General features: G+C 53.9%; 1 protein-coding gene and 2 long non-coding RNA genes across 7 annotated transcripts in view; 2 read left to right on the plus strand and 1 right to left on the minus strand.

The window, feature by feature from the left end:
• Window positions 1-11: 11 nt before the first annotated feature.
• Window positions 12-5,134, plus strand: LOC110479413 (uncharacterized). Of its 2 annotated transcripts, XR_014949849.1 has the most exons (3): window positions 20-721; window positions 1,144-1,253; window positions 2,458-5,134. It is a non-coding gene; the product is annotated as an uncharacterized LOC110479413 (long non-coding RNA). The 2 variants fall into 2 exon arrangements; XR_014949848.1 differs by having other exon boundaries at window positions 12-721; window positions 1,144-5,134.
• The window catches only part of BIN3 (bridging integrator 3), a 47,030-nt gene continuing 28,762 nt past the window's right edge, over window positions 4,407-22,674 (minus strand). For all 4 annotated transcript variants that reach the window (XM_077789248.2, XM_085559188.1, XM_085559187.1 and 1 more), the window contains 3 exons: window positions 14,932-15,073; window positions 11,594-11,728; window positions 4,407-5,149 (listed from right to left, as the gene is read on the minus strand). In XM_077789248.2, coding sequence (XP_077645374.1) covers window positions 5,003-5,149; window positions 11,594-11,728; window positions 14,932-15,073 — 424 coding nt within the window. In that variant the 3' untranslated portion in view covers window positions 4,407-5,002. The remainder of the gene's footprint in view (window positions 5,150-11,593; window positions 11,729-14,931; window positions 15,074-22,674) is intronic.
• On the plus strand, window positions 11,728-18,217 carry LOC146765601 (uncharacterized). Its single transcript, XR_014949850.1, has 2 exons — window positions 11,728-12,608; window positions 17,306-18,217. It is a non-coding gene; the product is annotated as an uncharacterized LOC146765601 (long non-coding RNA).

Below are 22,674 nucleotides of genomic sequence, written 5' to 3' on the forward strand. Positions count from 1 at the left end.
CGTGACGTCACGCCAGGACGCGTCACCGCCGCATCACTTCCCACGGCTTTTCCGCCCCTTTTGTCCCACGGGGCCGCGCACGGACCAAGCGGCTCCCGAGCCCCCTCCCCACCCGGGGCAGGCTCCGGAGGGGTCCCGGGGCTCGGGGCAAAGCTCGTCCTTCCCCCGAGCCCCCCGCGGGTGGTGGGGAGGGGGCGCCGGGGGTCCCCGCCACGTCGGGGATGATGCTGCCGGGAGCATCGCTGCTCTCTCCAGGGGACTCCCCCAGTTTGGGGGTGGGTGAGGAGGGGGCTCGATGCTGTTTTGGCGCTGCTGGAGCCCCTCCCGGTGTCGCCAGCTCTGCGCGGGACGGGCCGGTGCCGCAGGTGAGGAAGATGCTGCCCCGAGCCCCGGCCAGGCGCTCTCCCGTCAGGTATCCCGTTATCCCTCCCTTTTTTACCCCTTTTCCTGCCGATTTCCTACCATCCCTTGGGAGTTTTTTCCTTCCCAGCGGTGAATCCCGCAGCGCCTCCCGGCACCGCTCCCACCCTGGGGACATCCCTGGAGCTGCAGCGTCCCGCATCCCCCCGCATCCCCCCGGGAACCGCGAGGGAGCCCCGGGGACATCCCTGGAGCTGCAGCGTCCCGCATCCCCCCGCTCCTCCCCGGGAACCGCGAGGGAGCCCCGGGGACATCCCTGGAGCTGCAGCGTCCCGCATCCTCCCGCTCCTCCCCGGGAACCGTGAGTGCTCGTCCCCGCCGTGCCCACCCTCACGGCAGGGTCTGGGGGGACAGGGGGTCCCTGGCAGTGCCCCCCGGCTGGGTCGCAGCCTGGCCGGGGGTGCTGAAGGGTTTTTGGAGCACAGCTCGGGGGGTTGTGTGTGTTTTGTCCTTGTTCCCCCCTTTCCAGCATCAAACCCCTTCCCATCTCCCCCCCTCGGCCCTCCTGAGCCCCCCAGGGTGAGGAGCAATGGGGAGGGGCTCGGGGCGGTGGGGAAGGACCCGGCTGGGTGCTCCCGGTGCGGGGTTGGGGTCTGGGCACCCCCTCCCCTGCTGCCCCTCTGCTCCTCCATCCTCCCCCTCCCCTGGGACCCGCCTGAATCCCAGTGATGATCCCAAGGGAGCTGCTGGGGCTGGTCCAGGGGATGCTGATTCTCCTTCCAGGGCCCGGGTGAGGAGGAGGAAGGAGACCTGAGCCTCTCTGTCCCACCCCAGCACCCCCGAATCACCTGGAACAGGGGGAAGCTCCCGAGCCCCTGACAAGGAAAATCAAGGTGCGGATGCAGATGTGTGCTGGTGTTGGCAGGCCTGGACAGGGTTAATTCATCCTATTTGTGAGGAAAATCCTCGGGATTGGAGGTGGACTGGCACCTGCTAAACCTGTCTGAGATTTGGGGAGGAAGGGGGACAATTGGGATGGCAGCAGTGCCACTGAGCTAACCCGGAATTCCCGACGGGGAGGGAAAAGGAGGAGGATTTGCTCAGCAGCAGGGAATGCTCCCCATGCTGGGCTGGCCCCGCTGCCACTCGCGGATCCTCCGGGGGATCCTTCCCTTCCCTCCTGGAGCTCGGGGTGCTGATGAGCCTCACCCAGGGGTGCCCCAGCCACCGAGGCTGAGCACGTTCCTCATCGCAGAGCGAGTTTTCCCTTCCTGCCGCTCTCCCTATTAGCGCTGGGATCTTGTGGGCGGTGCAAAACCCGCTAATTATCCACTTTTTACTATCAAAGATGGAATTCTCCTCCCCAGCCGCTGTGGAGAGTAGGCGGAGTGAATCCCTGGGAACGCCTGGGTTGAAGTTTCCATGGGTGACATCCTGAGTGCTGGCAGGGACCAGGAGCGGGGATTTGGGGATGCTCGGAGCGCAGAAGGGGAGGGATGCTGGGGACGAGGTGGCCGGGGAGGTCTGGCTGTGCCACACAGGGTGACAGCGGCACAGAAAAAACCACCAGGTGGGTTCAGGTGAGCCATGGGGGTCTGGAATTTGGGCAGGAATCCAGGCCACAGAGGGATCTGTGCCCGTTTGGGACCACACTGAGGTCTGCAGGGCTCGGATCCCGTGGGGGAGCGTGTCCCTTGCTCAGCCTCACAGGCTCTGTGCATGGCTGTTAAATATATATATATATAAAAAAATATCTATATTCTGTATATTTAGCATCCCTGCTCTGGGTAACTGTGGCAACGGGGTTTATTTTGCTTCAACCTGGCCTGCCATGTGATGTGGTTGGGAAGGAACAGCCAAGGGGAGAGGGAGGGATGAAGTTCTCCCTGCTGAGATCTGGGGAGGAGCCGTGGCCTGGGACGCTCCTGGGGGCACCTCGCCGTGTCCCCGCACTGGGGACAGCCAGCAGCACTCTCACAGCTCTGTCCCATCCCTTCTGCACCAGCTGGGAAGGGACGGTTTGGTTTTAGGGGTTCCATCCTCATTTCCTGCTGGGCTTCCCAGGACACCCCAAGCACCGCTCCCCGTCTCATGCAGGTCCCGCTGGGAAGGGCTGGGGAAGGTTTCCCTGGTACCTGGAGCAGCAGGAGCCTCGAAGGGACCTTCGTCATCTCCACTGGAACCTCAGCAGGGTGGGCTTCCAAGCCCACCCCGAGCAGCACCCGCTCAGCCCAGGACCCAGCAGGCGGCCCCTGCTGACCCTGGAAGGTGCCAGTCGGGCCGGAAAGCTCCTCTTGTACCGAAACCTCCGTTCCTCGTGCTCTGGCGCCGCCTCCTTCCCCCTCCACGGGGATGTTCAGTCCCGGTTCTCCCCCCGGGACACCCCGAGCCCCCCGCGTCCCCCTGCAGTGGCGGCCGGGCGGCGGCAGAGGGCGACAGCGGCCCGGCGGTGACAGCGACAGCGACACGGTGACATTGACAGCGACACCGGCACGGTGACAGCGACACCGGCACGGTGACATTGACACCGGCACGGTGACAGCGACACCGGCACGGTGACAGCGACACCGACACCGGCACGGTGACATTGACAGCGGCACGGTGACATTGACACCGACACCGGCACGGTGACATTGACACCGGCACGGTGACATTGACACCGGCACGGTGACAGCGACACTGGCACGGTGACAGCGACACCGACACCGGCACGGTGACATTGACAGCGGCACGGTGACATTGACACCGACACCGGCACGGTGACATTGACAGCGACACCGGCACGGTGACAGCGACACCGGCACGGTGACATTGACAGCGGCACGGTGACATTGACACCGACACCGGCACGGTGACATTGACACCGGCATGGTGACAGCGACACCGGCACGGTGACAACGACACCGACACCGGCACGGTGACATTGACACCGACACCGGCACGGTGACAGCGACACCGACACGGTGACAGCGACACCGACACCGTCACGGTGACATTGACACCGGCATGGTGACAGCGACACCGACACCGGCACGGTGACACCGGCACGGTGACATTGACACCGGCACGGTGACAGCTACACCGGCACGGTGACAGCGACACCGACACCAGCACGGTGACACCGGCACGGCCCCAGCGGTAACAGTGACACAGGGACCGGCACGGTGACACCGGCACGGCCCCGGTGGTGACAGCGACACCGACACAGGGACCGGCATGATGACACCGACACCGGCACGGTGACACCGGCACGGTGACACCGGCACGGCCCCAGCAGGGACACCGACACAGGGACCGGCATGATGACACCGACACCGTCACGGTGACACTGGCACAGCCCCGGCGGTGACAGTGACACCAACATTGGCACGGTGACACCGGCATGGCCCTGATGGTGACAGCGACACTGACACCGGCATGGTGACACCAGCACGGCCCTGACACTGACACAGACATGGCCCTGGTGGTGACAGCGACACCAGCACGGCAGCAACACCGGCACAGCCCCAGTGGTGACAGTGACACCGACACTGGCACAGTGACACTGGCACGGTGACACCGGCATGGTGACACTGGCACAGCCCCAGTGGTGACAGCAACACCGACACTGGCATGGTGACACCGGCACAGCCCCAATGGTGACAGTGACACCGACACTGGCACAGTGACACCGGCATGGTGACACTGGCACAGCCCCAGTGGTGACAGCAACACCGACACTGGCACGGCCCCAGTGGTGACAGCGACACCACCCTGGCGGTGACACCGGCACCGGCATGGACCCGGTGGTGACACTGGCACGGCCCTGGTGGTGACAGCAACACCGACACGGCCCCAGCGGTGGCACTGGCATGGCCCTGGTGGTAACAGCCGTAACGGCACGGACCCGGTGGTGGCACAGACATGGCCCTGGTGGTGACAGTGACACTGGCACAGCCCCAGTGGTGGCACCAGCACAGCCTTGGTGGTGACGGTGACACCGGCACAACCCCAGTGGTGACAGCGACACAGCCCCAGCGGTGGCACCGACGCAGCCCCGGCCGTGCTGCGCTGCCAAAAACTTTATTGGGGACAAGCCACCGAGTCCCTGCGGCCCTTCCCCGCACACCGAGGCGGGGCTGAAGCCCCCAGTTTTCCATAGGTTTGCTTCCGTAGGGATGTCCCCCAGCTGTCCCTGCTCTGGGGTCTGGGGTCCCCTGTCCCCACCCTGCACCCCCCAGCTCTGGGGCAGGGGCTCTTTGTCCCATTCCTGGGAAAAGAGGGATGGACGCTCGCCACGGGAGGCATCACCCCCTCCCTGTACCTCAAAAAACGGGATTTGAGTGATTTTACCCTCCCCTGAGGGGACCACCGGGCTACTAAGGCACAAAATGAGGGGAAGGAGTGGGGGGGTCTCACCCTCTGGGCTCTGGGGGTGCAAAGAGGGGTCTGGAACCTGGTAAAACCCAGCACCCCACATCCCAATCCCCATCTTTGTCCGCACGGGATCGCTCCCTTTCCTTGCTCCTCCACACCCCCAAAATTTAAGGCGAAACTCATTCGCGGACCGACAAGGACGATGCAGAGCCGCGAGTCCGTCCCTGGGAGGGGAGCTGGGGGGAAAGGGGGGGATCCCCATCCCCTCCCCACCCCCAGGCTGGCCTCAGTCGTCGGCCACGATGGAGAGCGCCCGGAGCTCGCTGAGCTTGGCGTCGTTCTCCCGCTCGCGCTGCTCGTCGCTCAGCCCGGGCCGGTCGATCTGTGCCGTCAGGTCCCCAAAAATCTTGTGCATCTCCGTGTAGTAGACAACCTGTTGGATAAAAGGGGGAGTGGGGAGGGAGGGGAATGAGGGGGGGGTCTCCTCCCCAGCCCACCCCACCCGCGGGTGCCCTCGGCAGCCCCTCGCCGCGGCGTTGGGGTCTAAAATAGCTCCCTCCCACGCGGCCATGCCACCCCCTCGGATTATTACAACTCAACACATTTTAATAACACGCTGCCCTTCTCCGCTCGCTTCCCATCTGCGAGCCGCCACCGGCACCGCCACCCTCCCGTCCCCTCGTTTGTCACCGGTGCCACCGGCACCCGCCGCCTGCCCACGCTGCCCACGGCCCGGTGGGCACGGTGGGCTCGGCGAAGGGGGCACGCCCGGCAGAGCCGTGCCCCGTGCGGAGCACGGCGAGGAGGAGGAGGAGGAGGAGGAGGAGGGGGGGTGTGTTAATAACGTGCTAATTAGCACCGCCAATTATCTCCGGCAGCGAGCAGCTCTTGCCGGCGCGGGAGCCCGTGGGTCAGCGCAGGCAGATGGCAGCGGCGTGGCTGAGCGGGGAGAGGGGGGCTCCCAGCTCTGCCTGGAGACCCCCGGTGCTGCGGGACCCCCGGTGCTGCGGGAACCACCCCCTCCGGTGTCCCGGGACCCCCGGTGTCCCAGGACCCCCGGTGCTGCGGGACCCGGGGCACTGCGGGACCCCCCCGGTGTCGTGAGACCCCCGGTGCTGCGGGAACCACCCCCCCCGGTGTCCCGGGACCCCCGGTGTCCCGGGACCCCCGGTGTCGCGGGATCCTCGGTGTCCCGGGACCCGGGGCACTGTGGGACCCCCGGTGTCGTGGGACCCCTCCGGTGCTGCGGGTCCCCCCCTGTGTCCTGGGACCCGGGGCACTGCGGGACCCCCGGTGTCGCGGGACCCTCGGTGCTGCGGGACCCCCAGCCCTGCCTGTGAGACCCCCAGGGCCGCTTGGGCACTCGTGGTGCTGCCTGTGAGACCCCCCGAAGCACAGAACCTCTGGGTACCCCCTGCACTGTAGGACCCCCAGACCCTCCCGTGGGACCCCCGGCACTGCAGGACCCCTGGTGCTGTGCCAGCTGTGGGATCCTGTCCTGGATGTCCCCCCACGCCCCTCAGGGAGGGATTGGGGAGCGAAGCCCCCCCAGGGTGGGCAATGCCAACGCTGTCCCCATTTCCCAGGAGGGCCCCAGCATCTCCAGCAGCACTGAGACATCCACGGTCTCCATGGAGACCAGCTCCCCTAATCCTGCTCAAAACGCTGCCGATTTTGGGCAGGCCCCAGGGGGCATCGTGGGCCCCCAATTTCCAGGCTGAACGCTGCCTGAAGCCCCCTCCCCAGGCCCGGCCGTGCCGGGGGTCCGGGGGCTGCTCGTGGCCGGGGCTCCCCACGCAGCGCTGCCGGCTGAGTCACAGCAATGCTCATTTACACGGTGACTAACGAACCCCACACGGGGCTGAGCTGGCACGGGCCCCCCAAAATCCCTGCACGCCCCCCAAAGCACAACCCCACAGCTGGGTCACCCCCAGCATCCTCTGAGCCCCCCTGCCAGCAAGAGATGCCGAAAACACCCGAAATCCTCTGGCAGTGCCACGGGTGGGCAGGGATCCGGGGGTACGGGTGCCAAGCGGGGTGCCAGAGCCCTGGAGCAGCCCCCCATGTCCCTTGTCCCCAGCCCGGGGCCAGATGGGCTCTGCTCAGTCACACATTGGCAAGGGGCACTGCCAATTCCAGCACAGAAAAAGCTGAACCTTGTCAGGGTGGCAGATGCCACCCCCAGGATTGTTCCCCAAAATTGGGGGATGTTTGTCCTTCGGGATTGGTCCCAGGATTGTTCCCCAGGATTTGGGGACAATTGTTCCCCAGGATTGACTCCAGAACTGCCCCGTCCACCAGGATCCAGAAATCCCTGAGGATTCCTCCAGGACCAGGATTGCACCCTAGGATTGTCCCCAGGATTGTCCCCCAGGATTGTCCCCCAGGATCTTCCTCAGGATTGTCCCCCAGGGTTTTCCTCAGGATTGAGGCCAGGATTGTCCCCAGGATTGTCCCCAATGGATTGAACCCAGGATTGTCCCCCAGGATTTTCCTCAGGATTGTCCCCCAGGATTGTCCCCAGGATTGTCCCCCAAGATTTTCCTCAGGATTGTCCTCAGGATTTTCCCCAGGATTTTCCTCAGGATTGAGGCCAGGATTGTCCCCAGGACTGTCCCCAGGATTGTCCCCAGGGCTGTCCCCAGTGGATTGAACCCAGGACTGTCCCCAGGATTGTCCCCAGGACTGTCCCCAATAGATTGAACCCAGGATTGTCCCCAGGATTGTCCCCTGGACTGTCCCCAATGGATTGAACCCAGGACTGTCCCCAGGATTGTCCCCAGGACTGTCCCCAGGACTGTCCCCAATGGATTGAACCCAGGATTGTCCCCAGTGGATTGAACCCAGGACTGTCCCCAGGATTGAACCCAGGGCTGTCCCCAATGGATTGAACCCAGGACTGTCCCCAGGATTGAACCCAGGGCTGTCCCCAATGGATTGAACCCAGGACTGTCCCCAGGATTGAACCCAGGGCTGTCCCCAATGGATTGAACCCAGGACTGTCCCCAGGATTGAACCCAGGATTGTCCCCAGGACTGTCCCCAGGATTGTCCCCAATGGATTGTCCCCAGGACTGTCCCCAGGATTGAACCCAGGACTGTCCCCAGGATTGTCCCCAGGACTGTCCGCAATGGATTGAACCCAGGACTGTCCCCAGGATTGTCCCCAGGACTGTCCCCAGGATTGTCCCCAATGGATTGAACCCAGGACTGTCCCCAGGACTGTCCCCCAGCATCCACGCTGCACCGACCGGGCAGAGCAGAGCGAGTTCCTCGCCGCTGCTCCCCTTCCACCCACATCCCGCAGCCACCAACTCCTTCCCCAGGGACACCCCATGTCCCCAGGGCCTGGTGGGTGTCCTTGGGGACCCCTCCTGTCCCCAGGGCCCGCCGGGTGTCCCTGGAGATGCTCCTGTCCCCAGCAGGCCCCAGTGCAGAAGCAGCTGGCACCATCCGGACGCTGCAGCGCCGCGCCAGCCGAGCCTCCCCAGCTTCATCCACAAAACCCCACTGGCATCGATCCCCCCGTGATTTCTCCTGTTGAAAGAGCAGTGAAAACCCTCCCAGGGAGGGGCTGCACCCCAAACTGGTGACAGTGACAGGGGCCAGCCAGCTCAGCCTGCCCTACCTGCTCCCGCCAGCCCAGTACTTTTCCAGCTATGGATGCCATATGCTCCCACCCCATCAAATCCCAGCTCCAACTCGCCTTTGAGCCCGAGCCAACGGCCCCAAGTCCACCTGTCTTGAACTAATTCTGTTTGGGGACGCCGTGTTCTGTGGATTTTCTATAGATCCTGGCCACAATGGCCCAGCAGTTGCTTGTTTGGGGCAGCCCTACCCAAAACAAACCAGGGGTGCTGCCAGAACCAGGCTCCCCCAGCCCACAGCACCATCCCTGCCTTGCCAGCCCCATCTTTCCCCCCATTCCATTGAAATCCAAAGGAATCTCCTGTTTTCTAGCTGGAAAACAAAGCACAAAGCGGGAAGGAAGTGCTGTTCACGCCTCACACCAGCGACAGCTCCAAAATCTCCCCCTTTCATCTTCCATGTGGCCACTTCAAAGCCCCCAGCCAGGGAAATATTTGCCTCCCTTGGCTTGGCCCGGGCCCGTGGGTGGAGAGAAGAATTTGGTGTTGAATGTTACAGCCCTGCAAGCTCGGGACATGTCAGGAGACACCCAGCCCCGGGAGCAGAGCCAGGCTGTGCCACGGGAACTCGCCCGCCCGCCCGGGCAGGAGCCTCGGGAGGGTCTCCTTGGGTCACAGCCACGGAGGTGCTTGGGAGCAGGGTCCTTCCCCTTCCCCGGGAGGCAGTGGGTCCCCTCCCAGCTCATCGTGGCACTGGATGGTGTCACTGTCACAAAATTTGTCTTGCTTTAACTCCCGGCTTCCCCCAGCGCCGAAAAATAAGGAAAATTAACACGGGTTTGCCTTTGGATGGTGGGTTTGACCCAGGGTGAAACAACCCCAAAATCCCAGAATCCTGAATGAGGCCCAGCCCCATTCCCATCCCAAAATCAGCATCCTGAATGAGCCCCAGTCCGACCCCAAAATCAGCATCCTGAATGAGGCCCAGTTCCATCCCAAAATCCCAGCATCCTGTATGAATGAAGCCCAGCCCCATTCCCATCCCAAAATCAGCATCCTGAACAAGGCCAGCCCCAGTCCCACCCCAAAATCAGCATCCTGAACAAGGCCAGCCCCAGTCCCATCCCAAAATCAGCATCCCTAATGAGACCAGCCCCAGTCCCATCCCAAAATCAGCATCCTGAATGAGACCAGCCCCAGTCCCACCCCAAAATCCCAGCATCCTGCATGAGGCCAGCCCCAGTCCCATCCCAAAATCAGCATCCTGCATGAGGCCAGCCCCAGTCCCATCCCAAAATCAGCATCCTGCACGAGGCCAGCCCCAGTCCCACCCCAAAATCAGCATCCTGCACGAGGCCAGCCCCAGTCCCACCCCAAAATCAGCATCCTGCACGAGGCCAGCCCCATCCAGCCCTTTCCTTGTGGGATTCACCTCCAGCCTCACCCCACTCCTGCAGAAAAGGTTGAAAACAGGAATGACCTCGAGGAACACGACTCCCCCAGCTGCTGATCAGCTCGGGGGGGCACAGGGGGAGGGAGAGCAGGGCAGCATTCCCGTGCCAGCTCTCTCCTGGCATGGGGATGCTCCTGCCTGCCCTTCCCAGCCAGGTGCCTGCAGGTGAGCAGTGCCGAGCTGACTCAGGGCTCCTGCTGCTATTCCTGGCTCGCCACTGACTCATTACCTCGGGCAAATCACATCCCTTTTCCACTTGATTTCTGCCACTTCAGTGGGAAAACGCTGCGCAGAGCTCCCGAGCCAGGGGGGGACACGGCACAAATATTCCAAACTCTCCTCCCAGCATCCCTCCCCGGGGGTGGAAGGATGCAGGCAGTGCTGGGAAGGAAGAGGGATGAGGCTCCCATGGAGGTTGGCAGGGAGGGAGGGATGTGAGGAGCTGCACCCATCTGGGACCAGCTCGAAGCGCAGCCTACGGGAGATGCATCAGCTCTGTTGTGACGCTGTCTTTTTGGGTGTTCAAAACGGGATTTCACTCGGTTTTCCCAACAAATTCCTCACCTGAAGAGAGGCAGGGCAGATAGATGGGAAAGAAAGCTGAGGATTCCCAAGGAAGAAGAGGCAGATGGATGGAGAGTCTGACAAACAGCCCCAGCAGTGACACCCTGCTGCTCCCTGCTTGCATCTCTGGGCACCCCAAAGTCCAAAATCTTGGGAATCAGGACACAAACAGCGAGAAGCCGGAGGGGCAAAGGCGAGGAAAACCACGGAGAGGGCAGAGAAAATTCAGCTTTCAAAGCCTCAGTGGGGAAAAAGGCCAGCAAGAGTCTGCGACAGCTCTGGGAATCGTGGTTATTCCGGGCTGGAACAGGGAGCCCCGCGGCCGATTGCTAAGGGAACAGCAGGAACAGCATCCCCAGCACCCACCCTGCGGCGCGGGGAGCATCGGCACCATCTGGTAGGTGAATCAGCCTTGCAGACAACTCGCTGGCAGCTCCATGCAGAGGCCCCCCCAAGTCGGAGGTGAGGTGGAACACGTGCTCCCGGCACCACCCGGGTGCCTGCGGCAGCTCCCGGCCCCAGGACGCCGCAGGAGAGCGGGAGAAGGGCCACGGCGTGGGTCCCGCCCTCCTCCCGGGGCTGCCAGAGGTTCTCAAAGCTTGGGGAGATCCCAACCCTGCCCCTCTGCAGCTGAAGGAAAGGGAGGAGGAGGAGGAGGAGGAGGAGGAGGAGGAGGAGTGGCAGCACGTCCCCAAAGGAAGCTGGAGGATGGAAGAAATGGAAGCTGGTGGTTATTCAGGTCTTTGGTGTGGAGATGTCCCAGGAGCTTCTCCACTCACCAGGAGACCAAACACCTTAAACCTAATGAAGCTCTGAGCTCAGGACTCTAAATTCGAGGAGATGGAGCTCCCACGGGCTGCCAGAGGTTCTCAAAGCTTGGTGAGATCCCAACCCTGCCCCTCCGCAGCCGAAGGGAAAGGGAGGAGGAGGAGGAGGAGGAGGAGGAGGAGGAGGAGGAGGAGGAGGAGGAGGAGGAGTGGCAGCACATCCCCTGCCACTGGGGAAGCTGGAGGATGGAAGAAATGGAAGCTGGTGGTTACTCAGGGCATCTCTTCCTGCAGATCTTTGGTGTGGAGATGTCCCAGGAGCCTCTTCTCCACTCACCAGGAGCCCAAACACCTCAAACCTAATGAAGCTCTGAGCTCAGGACTCCAAATTCGAGGAGATGGAGCTCCCAGGTGGATAAAGCCATGGAATCCCAGAGGATAAACCAGGCAGGGCTGGAGCTGTGGGACAGGACACGACACAGGGACCAGGGGGGGACAATGTCTCACCTGTGCCCGGACCAGCGACTCGAAGCTGGGTTTGAAGTAATCGATGCGGCTGCTGTAGAATTTGGGCATCTCCTCCAGGAGCTGCTTGTTCTTGGCTTCAAAGTCCTCCTTGACCGGGCGCAGCTCCTCCCGGGCCTGCGGAGGGACACGGGGTCAGACTCCCGGGACAAGGATCTCCTGGCATGGAGGCCACCCCAGGACAATGGGGAGCCTTGCTTGGTTGGGGGGACCCACGGGATCATCCAATGGAATCTGGTGGGATCCACGTGACCATTCAATGGACCCTGGTGGAACTCAAGTGACCATCCTGTGGGACCTGGTGGGATCCAAGTGACCATTCAATGGACCCTGGTGGGATCCAAGTGACCATCCTGTGGGACCTGGTGGGATCCAAGTGACCATCCTATGGAACCTGGTGGAACTCAAGTGACCATCCTATGGAACCTGGTAGGATCCAAGCCACCATTCAATGGACCCTGGTGGGATCCAAGTGACCACCCACAAGTGACCATCCTGTGGGACCTGGTGGGATCCAAGTGACCAGTCAATGGAACCTGGTGGGACCTAAGTGACCAGTTAGTGGAACCTGTTGGGCCATCCAGTGGACCCTGGTGGGATCCAGAAGCCCTATGGACTCTGGTGGGATCCAAGTGACCATCCTATGGAACCTGCTGGGATCCAAATGACCATCCTATGGAACCTGCTGGGATCCAAATGACCATTCTATAGAACCTGGTGGGATCCAAGTGACCAATTAATAGAACCTGGTGGGACTCAAGTGACCTCTCACTGGAACCTGGTGGGACCCAAGCGAGCAGTTAATGGATCCTGATGGGACCATGCAATGGACCCATGCTCTGACCCTGGAAAGCCACAGGACACCTGGAGAGGCTGTGCCTTCTGTCCCTCAGAAAACACGGCCAAAACCCATTCCCAGAGCTCAGCCAGGCTGGAGAACATCCCTGGCCACGTCCACGTGCCCTCACCCTGCGATTCCCAGGAGCGTGGCTCCAAGGTCCTGCCCCCACCGTCACCGTGACCTTCAGCTCAGCGCATCCAACTGGCTCCTTGAACCGGAGCGTGGGGAGAACGGGAAATGTCTCCGGGCTGGTGGAAAAGGGCAGGAGGGGGTGGGCTGTGAAACAGGAGACAGTTCAAGTCTGCCACTTAATCCCGGTGCCATTCCGACGGGAGGGGCAGCGGGAGAGCCCGGCCCGGCCGCGGCGCCGGCCCCGGGGACGGGGACAGGGTGCCAGGGGCATGGCAGGGACTGGGCTCCAGGCTGGAAAAACCTGGAATTGGCTGAGAAAAGGAGAAAATGCGTCATTTGCCACGAGGTTGGGAGAGGTGAAACTCCCAGGATGGAGTTCGTGGGGGGAAAATCTTGGAATGGAGTTCATGGGGGGAAAATCCTGGGATGGGACCAGGGAAAAACGCCCAGGATGGAGTTCATGGGGTGAAAATCCTGGGATGGAATTCATGGGCAAAAATTCCTGGGATGGAGCCAGGGAAAAACTCCCAGGATGGAATTAATGGGGAGAAACTTCCGGGATCACGTTCATGGGTGGAAAATCTTGGGATGGAGTTCATGAGGGGAAAATCCTGGGATGGAGTCCATGGGGGGAAATTCCCATGATGGAGTTCATGGGGAGAAACTCCTGGGATGGAGCCAGGGAAAAACTCCAGGGATGGAATTCATGGGGTGAAAATCCCAGGATGGAGTTCATGGGGAAAATCTTGGGATGGAGTTCATGGGGAAAATCTTGGGATGGAGTTCATGGGGAAAATCTTGGGATGGAGTTCATGGGGGAAAACTTCTGGTATGGAGTTCATGGGGGGAAAATCTTGGGATGGAGTTCATGGGGGAAAAATCCTGGGATGGAGCCAGGGAAAAACTCCCAGGATGGAGTTTGTGGGCAAAAATTCCTGGGATGGAGCCAGGGAAAACCCCCTGGGATGAAATTCATGGGGAAAAACTCCTGGGATGGAATTCATGGGGAAAAACTTCTGGGATGGAGTTCATGGGGGGAAAATCCTGGGATGGAGTTCAGGAGGGGAAAATCCCAGGATAGAATTCACGGGAAAACTCCACGGATGGAATTCACAGGGGGAAAGAAGAGCAGAAAACCTGGAGCAAACAATGGATGTAATTTTGTGGTTCAATAATTGAAAATAAATGGATGAGATGAGGCCTTTTCCCATCAAATCCAGACCCTGTGGATACCCCAGGTTCAGGATTGCTCAAGGCTCCCTCTCACAGGTGTTTAAAGCAAATTTTTTTTGGGGGGGAATTAAATCAAAAGTTCATTAAGATGAAAAATAAATGAAATAACTAAACCCTGCTTAATCACCAGGACAAAAGAATTCCCATTTTTCCAGCCTCAGCTTTAGCCTTTGAGGCTGAGCAAAATAAGCTGCTTACATTAAACCAGAGGCGTCTTTTGTTCAGGCAGTTATTTAACATAAAACTTCATTTTTTGGGGGGAATTTCATCAGAAAAACACATTTTCTTTGACTCTGGGAATCAATTGTTCATGGGAGGATCGAGCCACGCGCTGCTGGAGCGATTTTGGGGGAAAGCACTGGGGAAGATTTGATTAAAACAAAAAAAACAAACAAAAAAAAAGCCCAAAAAACCATCCCAAAACCAACAAACTCATCACGATTTCACTAAAATTCAGGAGCAGGCAGAAAGAATCTGGCAAAAATTTTCATTTTCTCTTGGAAAAGAATTTCAATTTCTCTTGGAAAAAATTTCCATTTTCTCTTGGAAAAAATTTTCAATTTCTCTTGGAAAAAAATTCCATTTTCTCTTGGTAAAAAATCCCAATTTCTCTTAGTAAAATCTCCATTTTCTCTTGGAAAAAAATTTCCATTTTTTCTTGGTAAAATTTCCATTTTCTCTTGGAAAAATTTTCCATTTTTTCTTGGTAAAATTTCCATTTTCTCTTGGTAAAATCTCCAATTTCTCTTAGTAAAAATTTCCATTTTCTCTTGGTAAAATTTCCAATTTTTCTTGGTAAAATCTCCATTTTCTCTGGGTAAAATTTCCATTTTCTCTTGGGAAAAAATCTTCATTTTCTTTTGGTAAAAAATTCCATTTTCTCTTGTTAAAAATCTCCATTTTCTCTTGTTAAAAATTTCCATTTTCTCTTGGTAAATCATCCCCTTCACCCTCACTCCAACCCCGCGTGGCGCTGTCAAAAATGTGATTTTTCCATGGCTAAAACCCATCCTCCCACCATTCTGTCGATGGTACGGACGCCAAATGGGAGGGAAAATCTTTTCCCGGATTTTCCCAAATTTTGGCTCGGGGATATATTTCAATATTTCCATACCTGGTGCAGCTTGGCCAGGACGGGGCCGGTTTTTTCTTTTTCCTCATATTTTTCCACCTTGGACTGGAGGCGTTTGTAATCCTGCAGCGTCTGCTCCCTCCTCTTCACGGCCGCGTTCAAACTGGGGAAAACGCCGCTGAACCTGGGAAAAATTAAAAAATCAGGAAAAATTGGGATGGGATAAATCATGCGGATGAAACATCCCAAAAAAATGACGGAGCAGATCGGTCCAGCGGAAATTCCCTCTGACACTCAGCGTGATTTTTTCCCAGCTAAACCATCCCAAAAATCGGAATATTCCGAATTATTGGTGCGCATTCCCCAATTCCTGGTTGGAAAATGAAAATAAAAAATAAAAAAGAGGTAGAGAAGATGAAATAAAAGGCCAGGAGAAAGAAATGATGAGTGGAAAATAAATATTAGATTTTAAATTAATGCAGTTAATTTGCCGTTAATAATTAAATATTAATGGCGGGGTTTTTTTTGCGAAATATTTTTTCCTTTTTGAATATTATTTTTTTGCCTTTTTTTTTGGTTTTCGTATAATTAAATATTAATGGATTTTTTTTTTGCGAAATATTTTTTCCTTTTTGGATATTATTTTTTGCCTTTTTTTGTTAGTTTTTTGTGCTTTTTCGGTTAATTTTTTTGCTTTTTTTAGTCCATTTTTTGCTTTTTTTTTGGTTTTTTTTTTTGCTTCTTCTGATTACATTTTTGTTCTTTTTTCAGCAAATTTTTGCTCTTTTTGGGTCACAAACCCAGCTGAAGTGGAGCCCTGAGCCCTCCCCAGAAAAATTCACAACACGCAAGAATTTACCCAGGCGATGGGAAAAATTCCTCTTATTAAAATGTGTTACAAATTGAGGAAACATGAACATCTGATGGAGAATATTTTTGAATTTTACAGAAAAGGGAAAAGCAGGAACTGGAACGTTGCTCTTGTCTCTTAATTCAAAAAAAATCAAATTATCCCAGGAGATCCCAAGGCTGTGGATTGGGATCAAATAGGTGATGCCTCTGGAGACCATAATTTAATATTCATCATATTAAATATTGATATTTAATATAAAATTCCAGGGTGATTTTGAAGGGTTGGTGGTGAAAAATGGAGAATATTTTTGAATTTTACAGAAAAAGGAAAAGCAGGAACTGGAACGTTGCTCTTGTGTCTTAATTCCCAAAAAAAATCAAATTATCCCAGGGGATACCAAGGCTGTGGATTGGGATCCTTCGATCCTGCCTGGAGGCTGGCACAGAGCAGATTAAATATAAATATAAATATAAATATAAATATAAATATAAATATAAATATAAATATAAATATAAATATAAACCTATATAAACATATAGCTATACAAATATAAATATAGATGTATACCTATATAAATATAAATGTATACCCATATAAATATAAATATAAATATATACCTATATGAATATAACTACAACCATACCTATAAATAGAAATAGAAAATTTATAAAAATAAAAATAAAAATTTATAGATATAAATAGAAAATTTATATATATAAATGTATAGCTATATAAATATAAATATAAATATAAATATAAATATAAATATAAATATAAATATAGATATAAATGTATACCTATATGAATATAACTATAACTATACCTATAAATAGAAATAGAAAATGTATAAATATAAAAATAAAAAATAAACATTTATAAATAGTAATAGAAAATGTATAAATATAAGTATAAATATAAATGTATAGCTATATAAATATAAATTTATAGCTATATGAATATAACTACAACTTTACCTTTAAAGAGAAATAGAAAATTATAAATATAAAAATAAAAAATAAACATTTATAAATATAACATTTATAAGTATAAAAATAAATATAAACATTTTGAAAATAAATATTAAATTTATAAATATAAATATAAAATTATGAATTGAATAAAAATAAAAATAAAAATAAAAATAAAAATAAAAATAAAAATAAAAATAAAAATAAAAATACGTGTAAGTATAACTATAATTATAAAATATAAAATAAATAAATATAAAAATAAAATAAAAATTAAATTAAAAATAAAAAATTAAAAAATTAAAATTAAAAATAAAATTAAAATTAAAATTAAAAATAAAATTAAAAATTAAAAATTAAAAATTAAAATAAAAATTAAAATTAAAAATAAAAAAATGAAAATACAAATACAAATAAAAGTATATGCCATGATATTCTGCCTGTGCTCCAGCTGATCGGGGATGAGGAGCGGCCCGGAGAAGGCACCAGGAAAAGTATAAATAAAAGTACATAAAAGTAGAAATAAAATAAATAAATAAATAAATAAAAGTATAAATGCTGGGGTCAGAAAATCAACATTTTATCTCTGAAACAGCGGAGATCCACGTCGTGCTTTCACGTGTCCCACAGCGACGCCCCTGCAAGGATCAGGAGAGTTTCCAAAGCCTTTGGAGAAGCGCCACCAACCCCTCCATTTGCAAATGGGGCCTGAACAACTCCACCTGGAATTCTGGGGAAGCCTCACAAGGAAATCCCGGATGTTTCATCCATTCCATGCATTTGGAGCAAGGGAAGGATTCCCGTCCCTGAGAGATGCACAGAGGAAAAGCCCGGAGCAGCTGTGGGTGCTTAGAACAAATCATGGAATCAGCAAGGCTGGAAAAGGGCTTTAAAACCCAATCCAAGCACCAAACCAAGCCCCAAAGTGCCACATCCATGCATTTTCTGAGGATGGTGACTCCTGGGCAGACCCTGGCAGGGTTTGACAACTCTTACCACGACAAAAATATTCCCAATCCCTGATATTATCAATAATCCCAACACCATCCTCCTCTCTGTGCTCCTCCACAGGGAATGAGGGGCTCTGACAGCCAAAACCATTCCCAAATCCCCCCACCAGCCTCTGTAACTGTCACCCTGATTCTTAAGATTTTCCAAAGCCTTCTGAGTTTATATTCTGTTGGAGAACTTTCCCACATATTTTCTATAAAGAAGATATTGTTTTGCATTCCTTTATGGGGGTGGAGAAGCTTGAGGTACTGGTGGTTTGTCCAATGTCTTTGGAGAGGTGGCACCTTCACTCTCCAATCCACTGTCACCTTTGGGAAAGTATAAAAGGTGGAGTCAGAAAATAAACTTTCTTCTTTACCTTGCCCACTGTCACCTTTGGGAAAGTATAAAAGGTGGAGTCAGAAAATAAACTTTCTTCTTTACCTTGCCCACTGTCACCTTTGGGAAAGTATAAAAGGTGGAGTCAGAAAATAAACTTTCTTCTTTACCTTGCAAATAGCAGGTGGCTGGCGTCGTGCTTTCAGCGACATGTAAAACCCAAGACTTCCTTTTCTAAATACCAAGCCAAGAAAATCAAAGGTGACTCAAAAAGCAAATTTGGTGGGAATGGTGGCCGAGTGAAGGTAAAGCAGCACAGGGGCCATTAGAGGCCCTGCCAGGAAAGCAGCTTGAGGAATAAGCTGCTGTTGCTCCCTGTCACTTTTCAGAGGGGATTACAGCCCAGGCAGCTTAAGAGGAGCAGGTGAGGGGAGATCCGCAGGGATAACGAAGAGAAAATACAAATTAACTCTGCTCCTGGCTGTGGGGGGAGAGGGGAAACCTGTGGGTGAACTCCTCACAGGATGACAGGTTATCCTTGGAAAAAAAAAAAAAAAATCTAAATCGCCCTGCTCCCTGCATTCCAAATTGTGCTCCCACCTCGTCTCCACGCCAGGCTCTCTTAATTAAAGGATGGGGTGGGAGAGATGCTGACACGGGAGATAAAAGTGCCCCAGGATTCCCAGTGCTGCCACGTTCCTCTGTTACTCAGCCCAGCTGACAAATTTGGGGCTTGGAAATTGGAAATTCCTTCCCATCTTTCTGCTGGGGAAGCCCTGGGGATGGGGGGGATGTTTGAGGAGTGGGAGCATTTTGTCACCTCGCTGCCTTATCACCCTCTCCATCCCAAATCCTCATCCCACTGCTTCCCCCAGCCCCTGTTTTTAGTGGGAAATGGGTGCTGGAGCTTTGGCAGAGGGAAAAAGAATGGCAAAACTTTTAATTCTCCTTGTTTCCAAGCATCTCAAACACCCTCACTGGCAGCCTGTGAGCTGGACCTGGCTGGCACACGCGTGGCTCTACCCTAGGGGCATTCTTTTTGGGATGATATCTTGGATAAGAAACCAAAAGGAGGTGGGCAAGATCTCCAGCTGGTGATGGACGGGTGGAAAAAAAGGAACAACAGAGCTGGGAAGCATCAGATGCCAAAGGAAGGGATGGTGGATGAGGTGAGGGAAGTTTGGAGGGGCACCAGGAGAGGTTGGAGCATGGAGGGGGATTCCTGCCACTCCTCAGCTCATGCCCACACATCCCTGGGGGCCCATCCACCCACCAGGAAGGGGGAAAACGAACCCAGCCCTTCCTCCTGGAGGGAAAAGGTGCAGGAATGGAGAGGCTGGGATGAGGAAGCAGCGTGGGGGATTAGGTGGCCATGTGGTTGCTCCAAATCCTCATTAGGGGCTCGTTAAGCACACGAAAGCTGCTTTTCCTGCTTCCTGGCACCCCTGGAGCTGCTCCTGGCCAGCTTTGGCTGCCTTTTCCTGGCAGTTTGAGGGACCACGGGGATGGTGGGATGGTGGCAGGGAGATGGATGAGGGATCCTCCTTCCAGCTCCTGGATTGCACCTCTGGGATGTCCCACGGGTCTGACACCCACCCCTCTGTGGTGGCACCTGGGTGGCAGCACCCTCTGTCACCCCTGCCAGAGCCAGGGTGACCAGGACATCCCCATGGCAAACTTCCAATTTTGGGAGCGGGATAATGCCCCAAAACAAAGGGATTGTACCATGCCAGGGTGACCAAGACATTCCCAATGCCAAACCTCTCCAATTCTGGGACAAGGACAATGCTCCAACTGGGGTCATCTTGTGCCAGCAGGACATCCCCATGGCCAAACCTCTCAAATTTTGGGATCAGGATAACGCTCCAAGGGTATGACACCATGCCAGAGTGACCAGGACATCCTCATGGCCAAAAATTCTCCAATTTTGGAAACGGGAAAATGCTCCAAGGGAATGGCTCCAAGCAAGGTGATCATGACATTCCCATGGCCAAAACCTCTCCAGTTCTGGGACAAGGACATTCCTATGACCAAACCTCTCCAATTCTGGGATCAGGACAATGCTCCAAGGGTATAACACCATGTCAAGGTGACCAGGACATTCCCATGGCCAAAACCTCTCTGGATTTGGGATCAGGACAATGGTCCAAGGGAATGGCACCAATTCAAGGTGACCAGGACATTCCCATGGCCAAAACCTCTCTGGATTTGGGATCAGGACAATGCTCCAAGGGTATAACACCATGTCAAGGTGACCAGGACATTCCCATGGCCAAACCTCTCTGGATTTGGGATCAGGACAATGCTCCAAGGGAATGGCACCAGTTCAAGGTGACCAGGTCACCCCCTTGCACCGAGAGTCAGACAGAGCCAGTTAAATGCAGACCTGTGGCCCTGGAAATCCCCTCCCAACGTGAAAGGTCCTAAATCCCGTGGATTTCCAAACCACCTGGCTCGTTTAAGCTGCTTCCTTCCTTAAATACAGACACAATATGGAACATTAAGACTCCATCTCCAGTCCCTGACCCTGGGAAGAACTGGGAGAGTGAAGTCCAGACCAGCTGGTTTTGTCCCCTTTTGGCCCAGATCTGCTGCTCTGGTGTGAGATTCCACAGGCAGCCCTCAAAGAGGAGCCCATCCCTCCTGCCCAGCTCCTCACCCAGCCCATCCCCTGAAAAATGCAATATTCTCACTGGAGCTTTGCTCTTTCCCTGAAAATAATTGAGTAATTCCCAGCCAAAGGCTTCTTGGGGCTCAAAAAGCCAAATTGTGAATAACCCTACGAGCCCAGAAGCAGAAGGACTGAAACAATGCAAGCCTCCACCCCCCCTCAACTAAACCTACTACTGCTTTATTTCAGCATGGTTTAACAAATTCCCCAATATCTGCCTGGAAACTCCAATCCCTGGACAACTGAATGGAGATTTTACTGCCCATGTGCCTCTAATTACAATATATTACCACTAATGATAATTGTCTGGATTATACTTATCTGTTTCTTTGGCTAATAAACTATAAAAGACCACCAGTGAAGATGTAATAAAGTGCAGCTGTTGGAGAGGAAAAAAAAAAATTTAAAAAGCCTTTTTTTTCTTTCTAGGTCAGAGCAAAGTTGGGAGAGGCTTGGGAGAGCTGCCTCGGCGAGGGAAAGGAAAACCTAAAGTGGAAATAAGAAGAGCTCCTCAAGGCAGCTTTCATTAATCTGGAACTTTTCTGCCAGAACCAGCGCTGGGGTTTATCTGCCAGCAGGACAAAGGGAGGGAGGTGCAAACTCTGCATTTCTCTCCTGCATCTCATTAGCCTCAAAATGGACCCTTGGGCTCCTCAGAAATGTTCCTGGCCAGGGATGCACCTACAAAGGGAAGAAGGAGGGAAGGGAAGGAGCAGTTTTGTTCTTGGAGTGGGGATGAAGCTTCCTCAGCATGGAACATAAGCTGGTTAAAGGCATGCAGGGTGAAGCTTTGAAGGAGCCAAAGGGCAGGAAAAGGGGGAAAAAAAACCTCTCATGGTGGAAATTCAGAAAGTTGGAGGGAATTACCAAGATGGAAAGCAGCCAGGAGGTCAGAGTAAACACCCTGAGGTTGAACTGAGGCCTGGGCAGATAATGGAGTGTCCTGAGTCAGGGAAACATGGAATGGGTTGGGTGGGAAGGGATCTGAAGGATCATCCAGACCCAGCCCCCTTCCGCTGCCCCAATTTGCTCCAAACTCGCCTCAGACACTTCCAGAAATGGGGCATCCCCAGGGAAATCCATCCCAGCCCCTGCCCACCCTCCCAGGGAACAATTCCTTCCCAAAATCCCATCCAGTGGCACTGGAAGCCATTCCCTGTGTCCTGGTCCTCCATCCCTTGTCCCAAATCCCTTTAGGACTCTGAAATCCCCCTAGAGCCTTTTCCTCTCTCACACAAAACTGGAGATTGGGAATGTCCTGGTCACCCTGGCATGGTGACAAGGACATCCCTTTGACTTGGAGCAGGTTCCTGCTCCCAAAATTTGAGAGGTTTTGGCCATGGGAATGTCCTGGTCACCCTGGCATGGTGACAAGGACATCCCTTTGCGTTGGAGCAGGTTCCTGCTCCCAAAATTGGAGAGGTTTTGGCCATGGGAATGTCCTGGTCACCCTGGCATGGCAGCTTTGACTTGGAGCAGGTTCTTGCTCCCAAAATTGGAGAGATTTTGGCCATGGGAATGTCCTGGTCACCCTGGCATGGTGACAAGGACATCCCTTTGCGTTGGAGCAGGTTCCTGCTCCCAAAATTGGAGAGGTTTTGGCCATGGGAATGTCCTGGTCACCCTGGCATGGTGACAAGGACATCCCTTTGACTTGGAGCGGGTTCCTGATCCCAAAATTGGAGAGATTTTGGCCATGGGAATGTCCTGGTCACCCTGGCATGGCAGCTTTGACTTGGAGCAGGTTCCTGCTCCCAAAATTGGAGAGGTTTTGGCCACGGCTCCAGCCCTCAGAGCATCTCCCGTGGGCACAGGGAAATGGTTTTATTGTCCTGGATTCACCACCCCAGGATTTCAAACCCAAGGCAGGTTTGCAGGGAAAGGGATTTTCTTTCATTTCACCAACTAACACAAGCTGAGGGGAAAAAAAAAAAAAAACCCAGAATATCACAGAAACACAAGTT

The sequence above is a fragment of the Lonchura striata genome, chromosome 22 (assembly GCF_050655825.1).
Source record: "Lonchura striata isolate lonStrDom1 chromosome 22, ASM5065582v1, whole genome shotgun sequence".
NCBI classification, from domain to species: domain Eukaryota; kingdom Metazoa; phylum Chordata; class Aves; order Passeriformes; family Estrildidae; genus Lonchura; species Lonchura striata.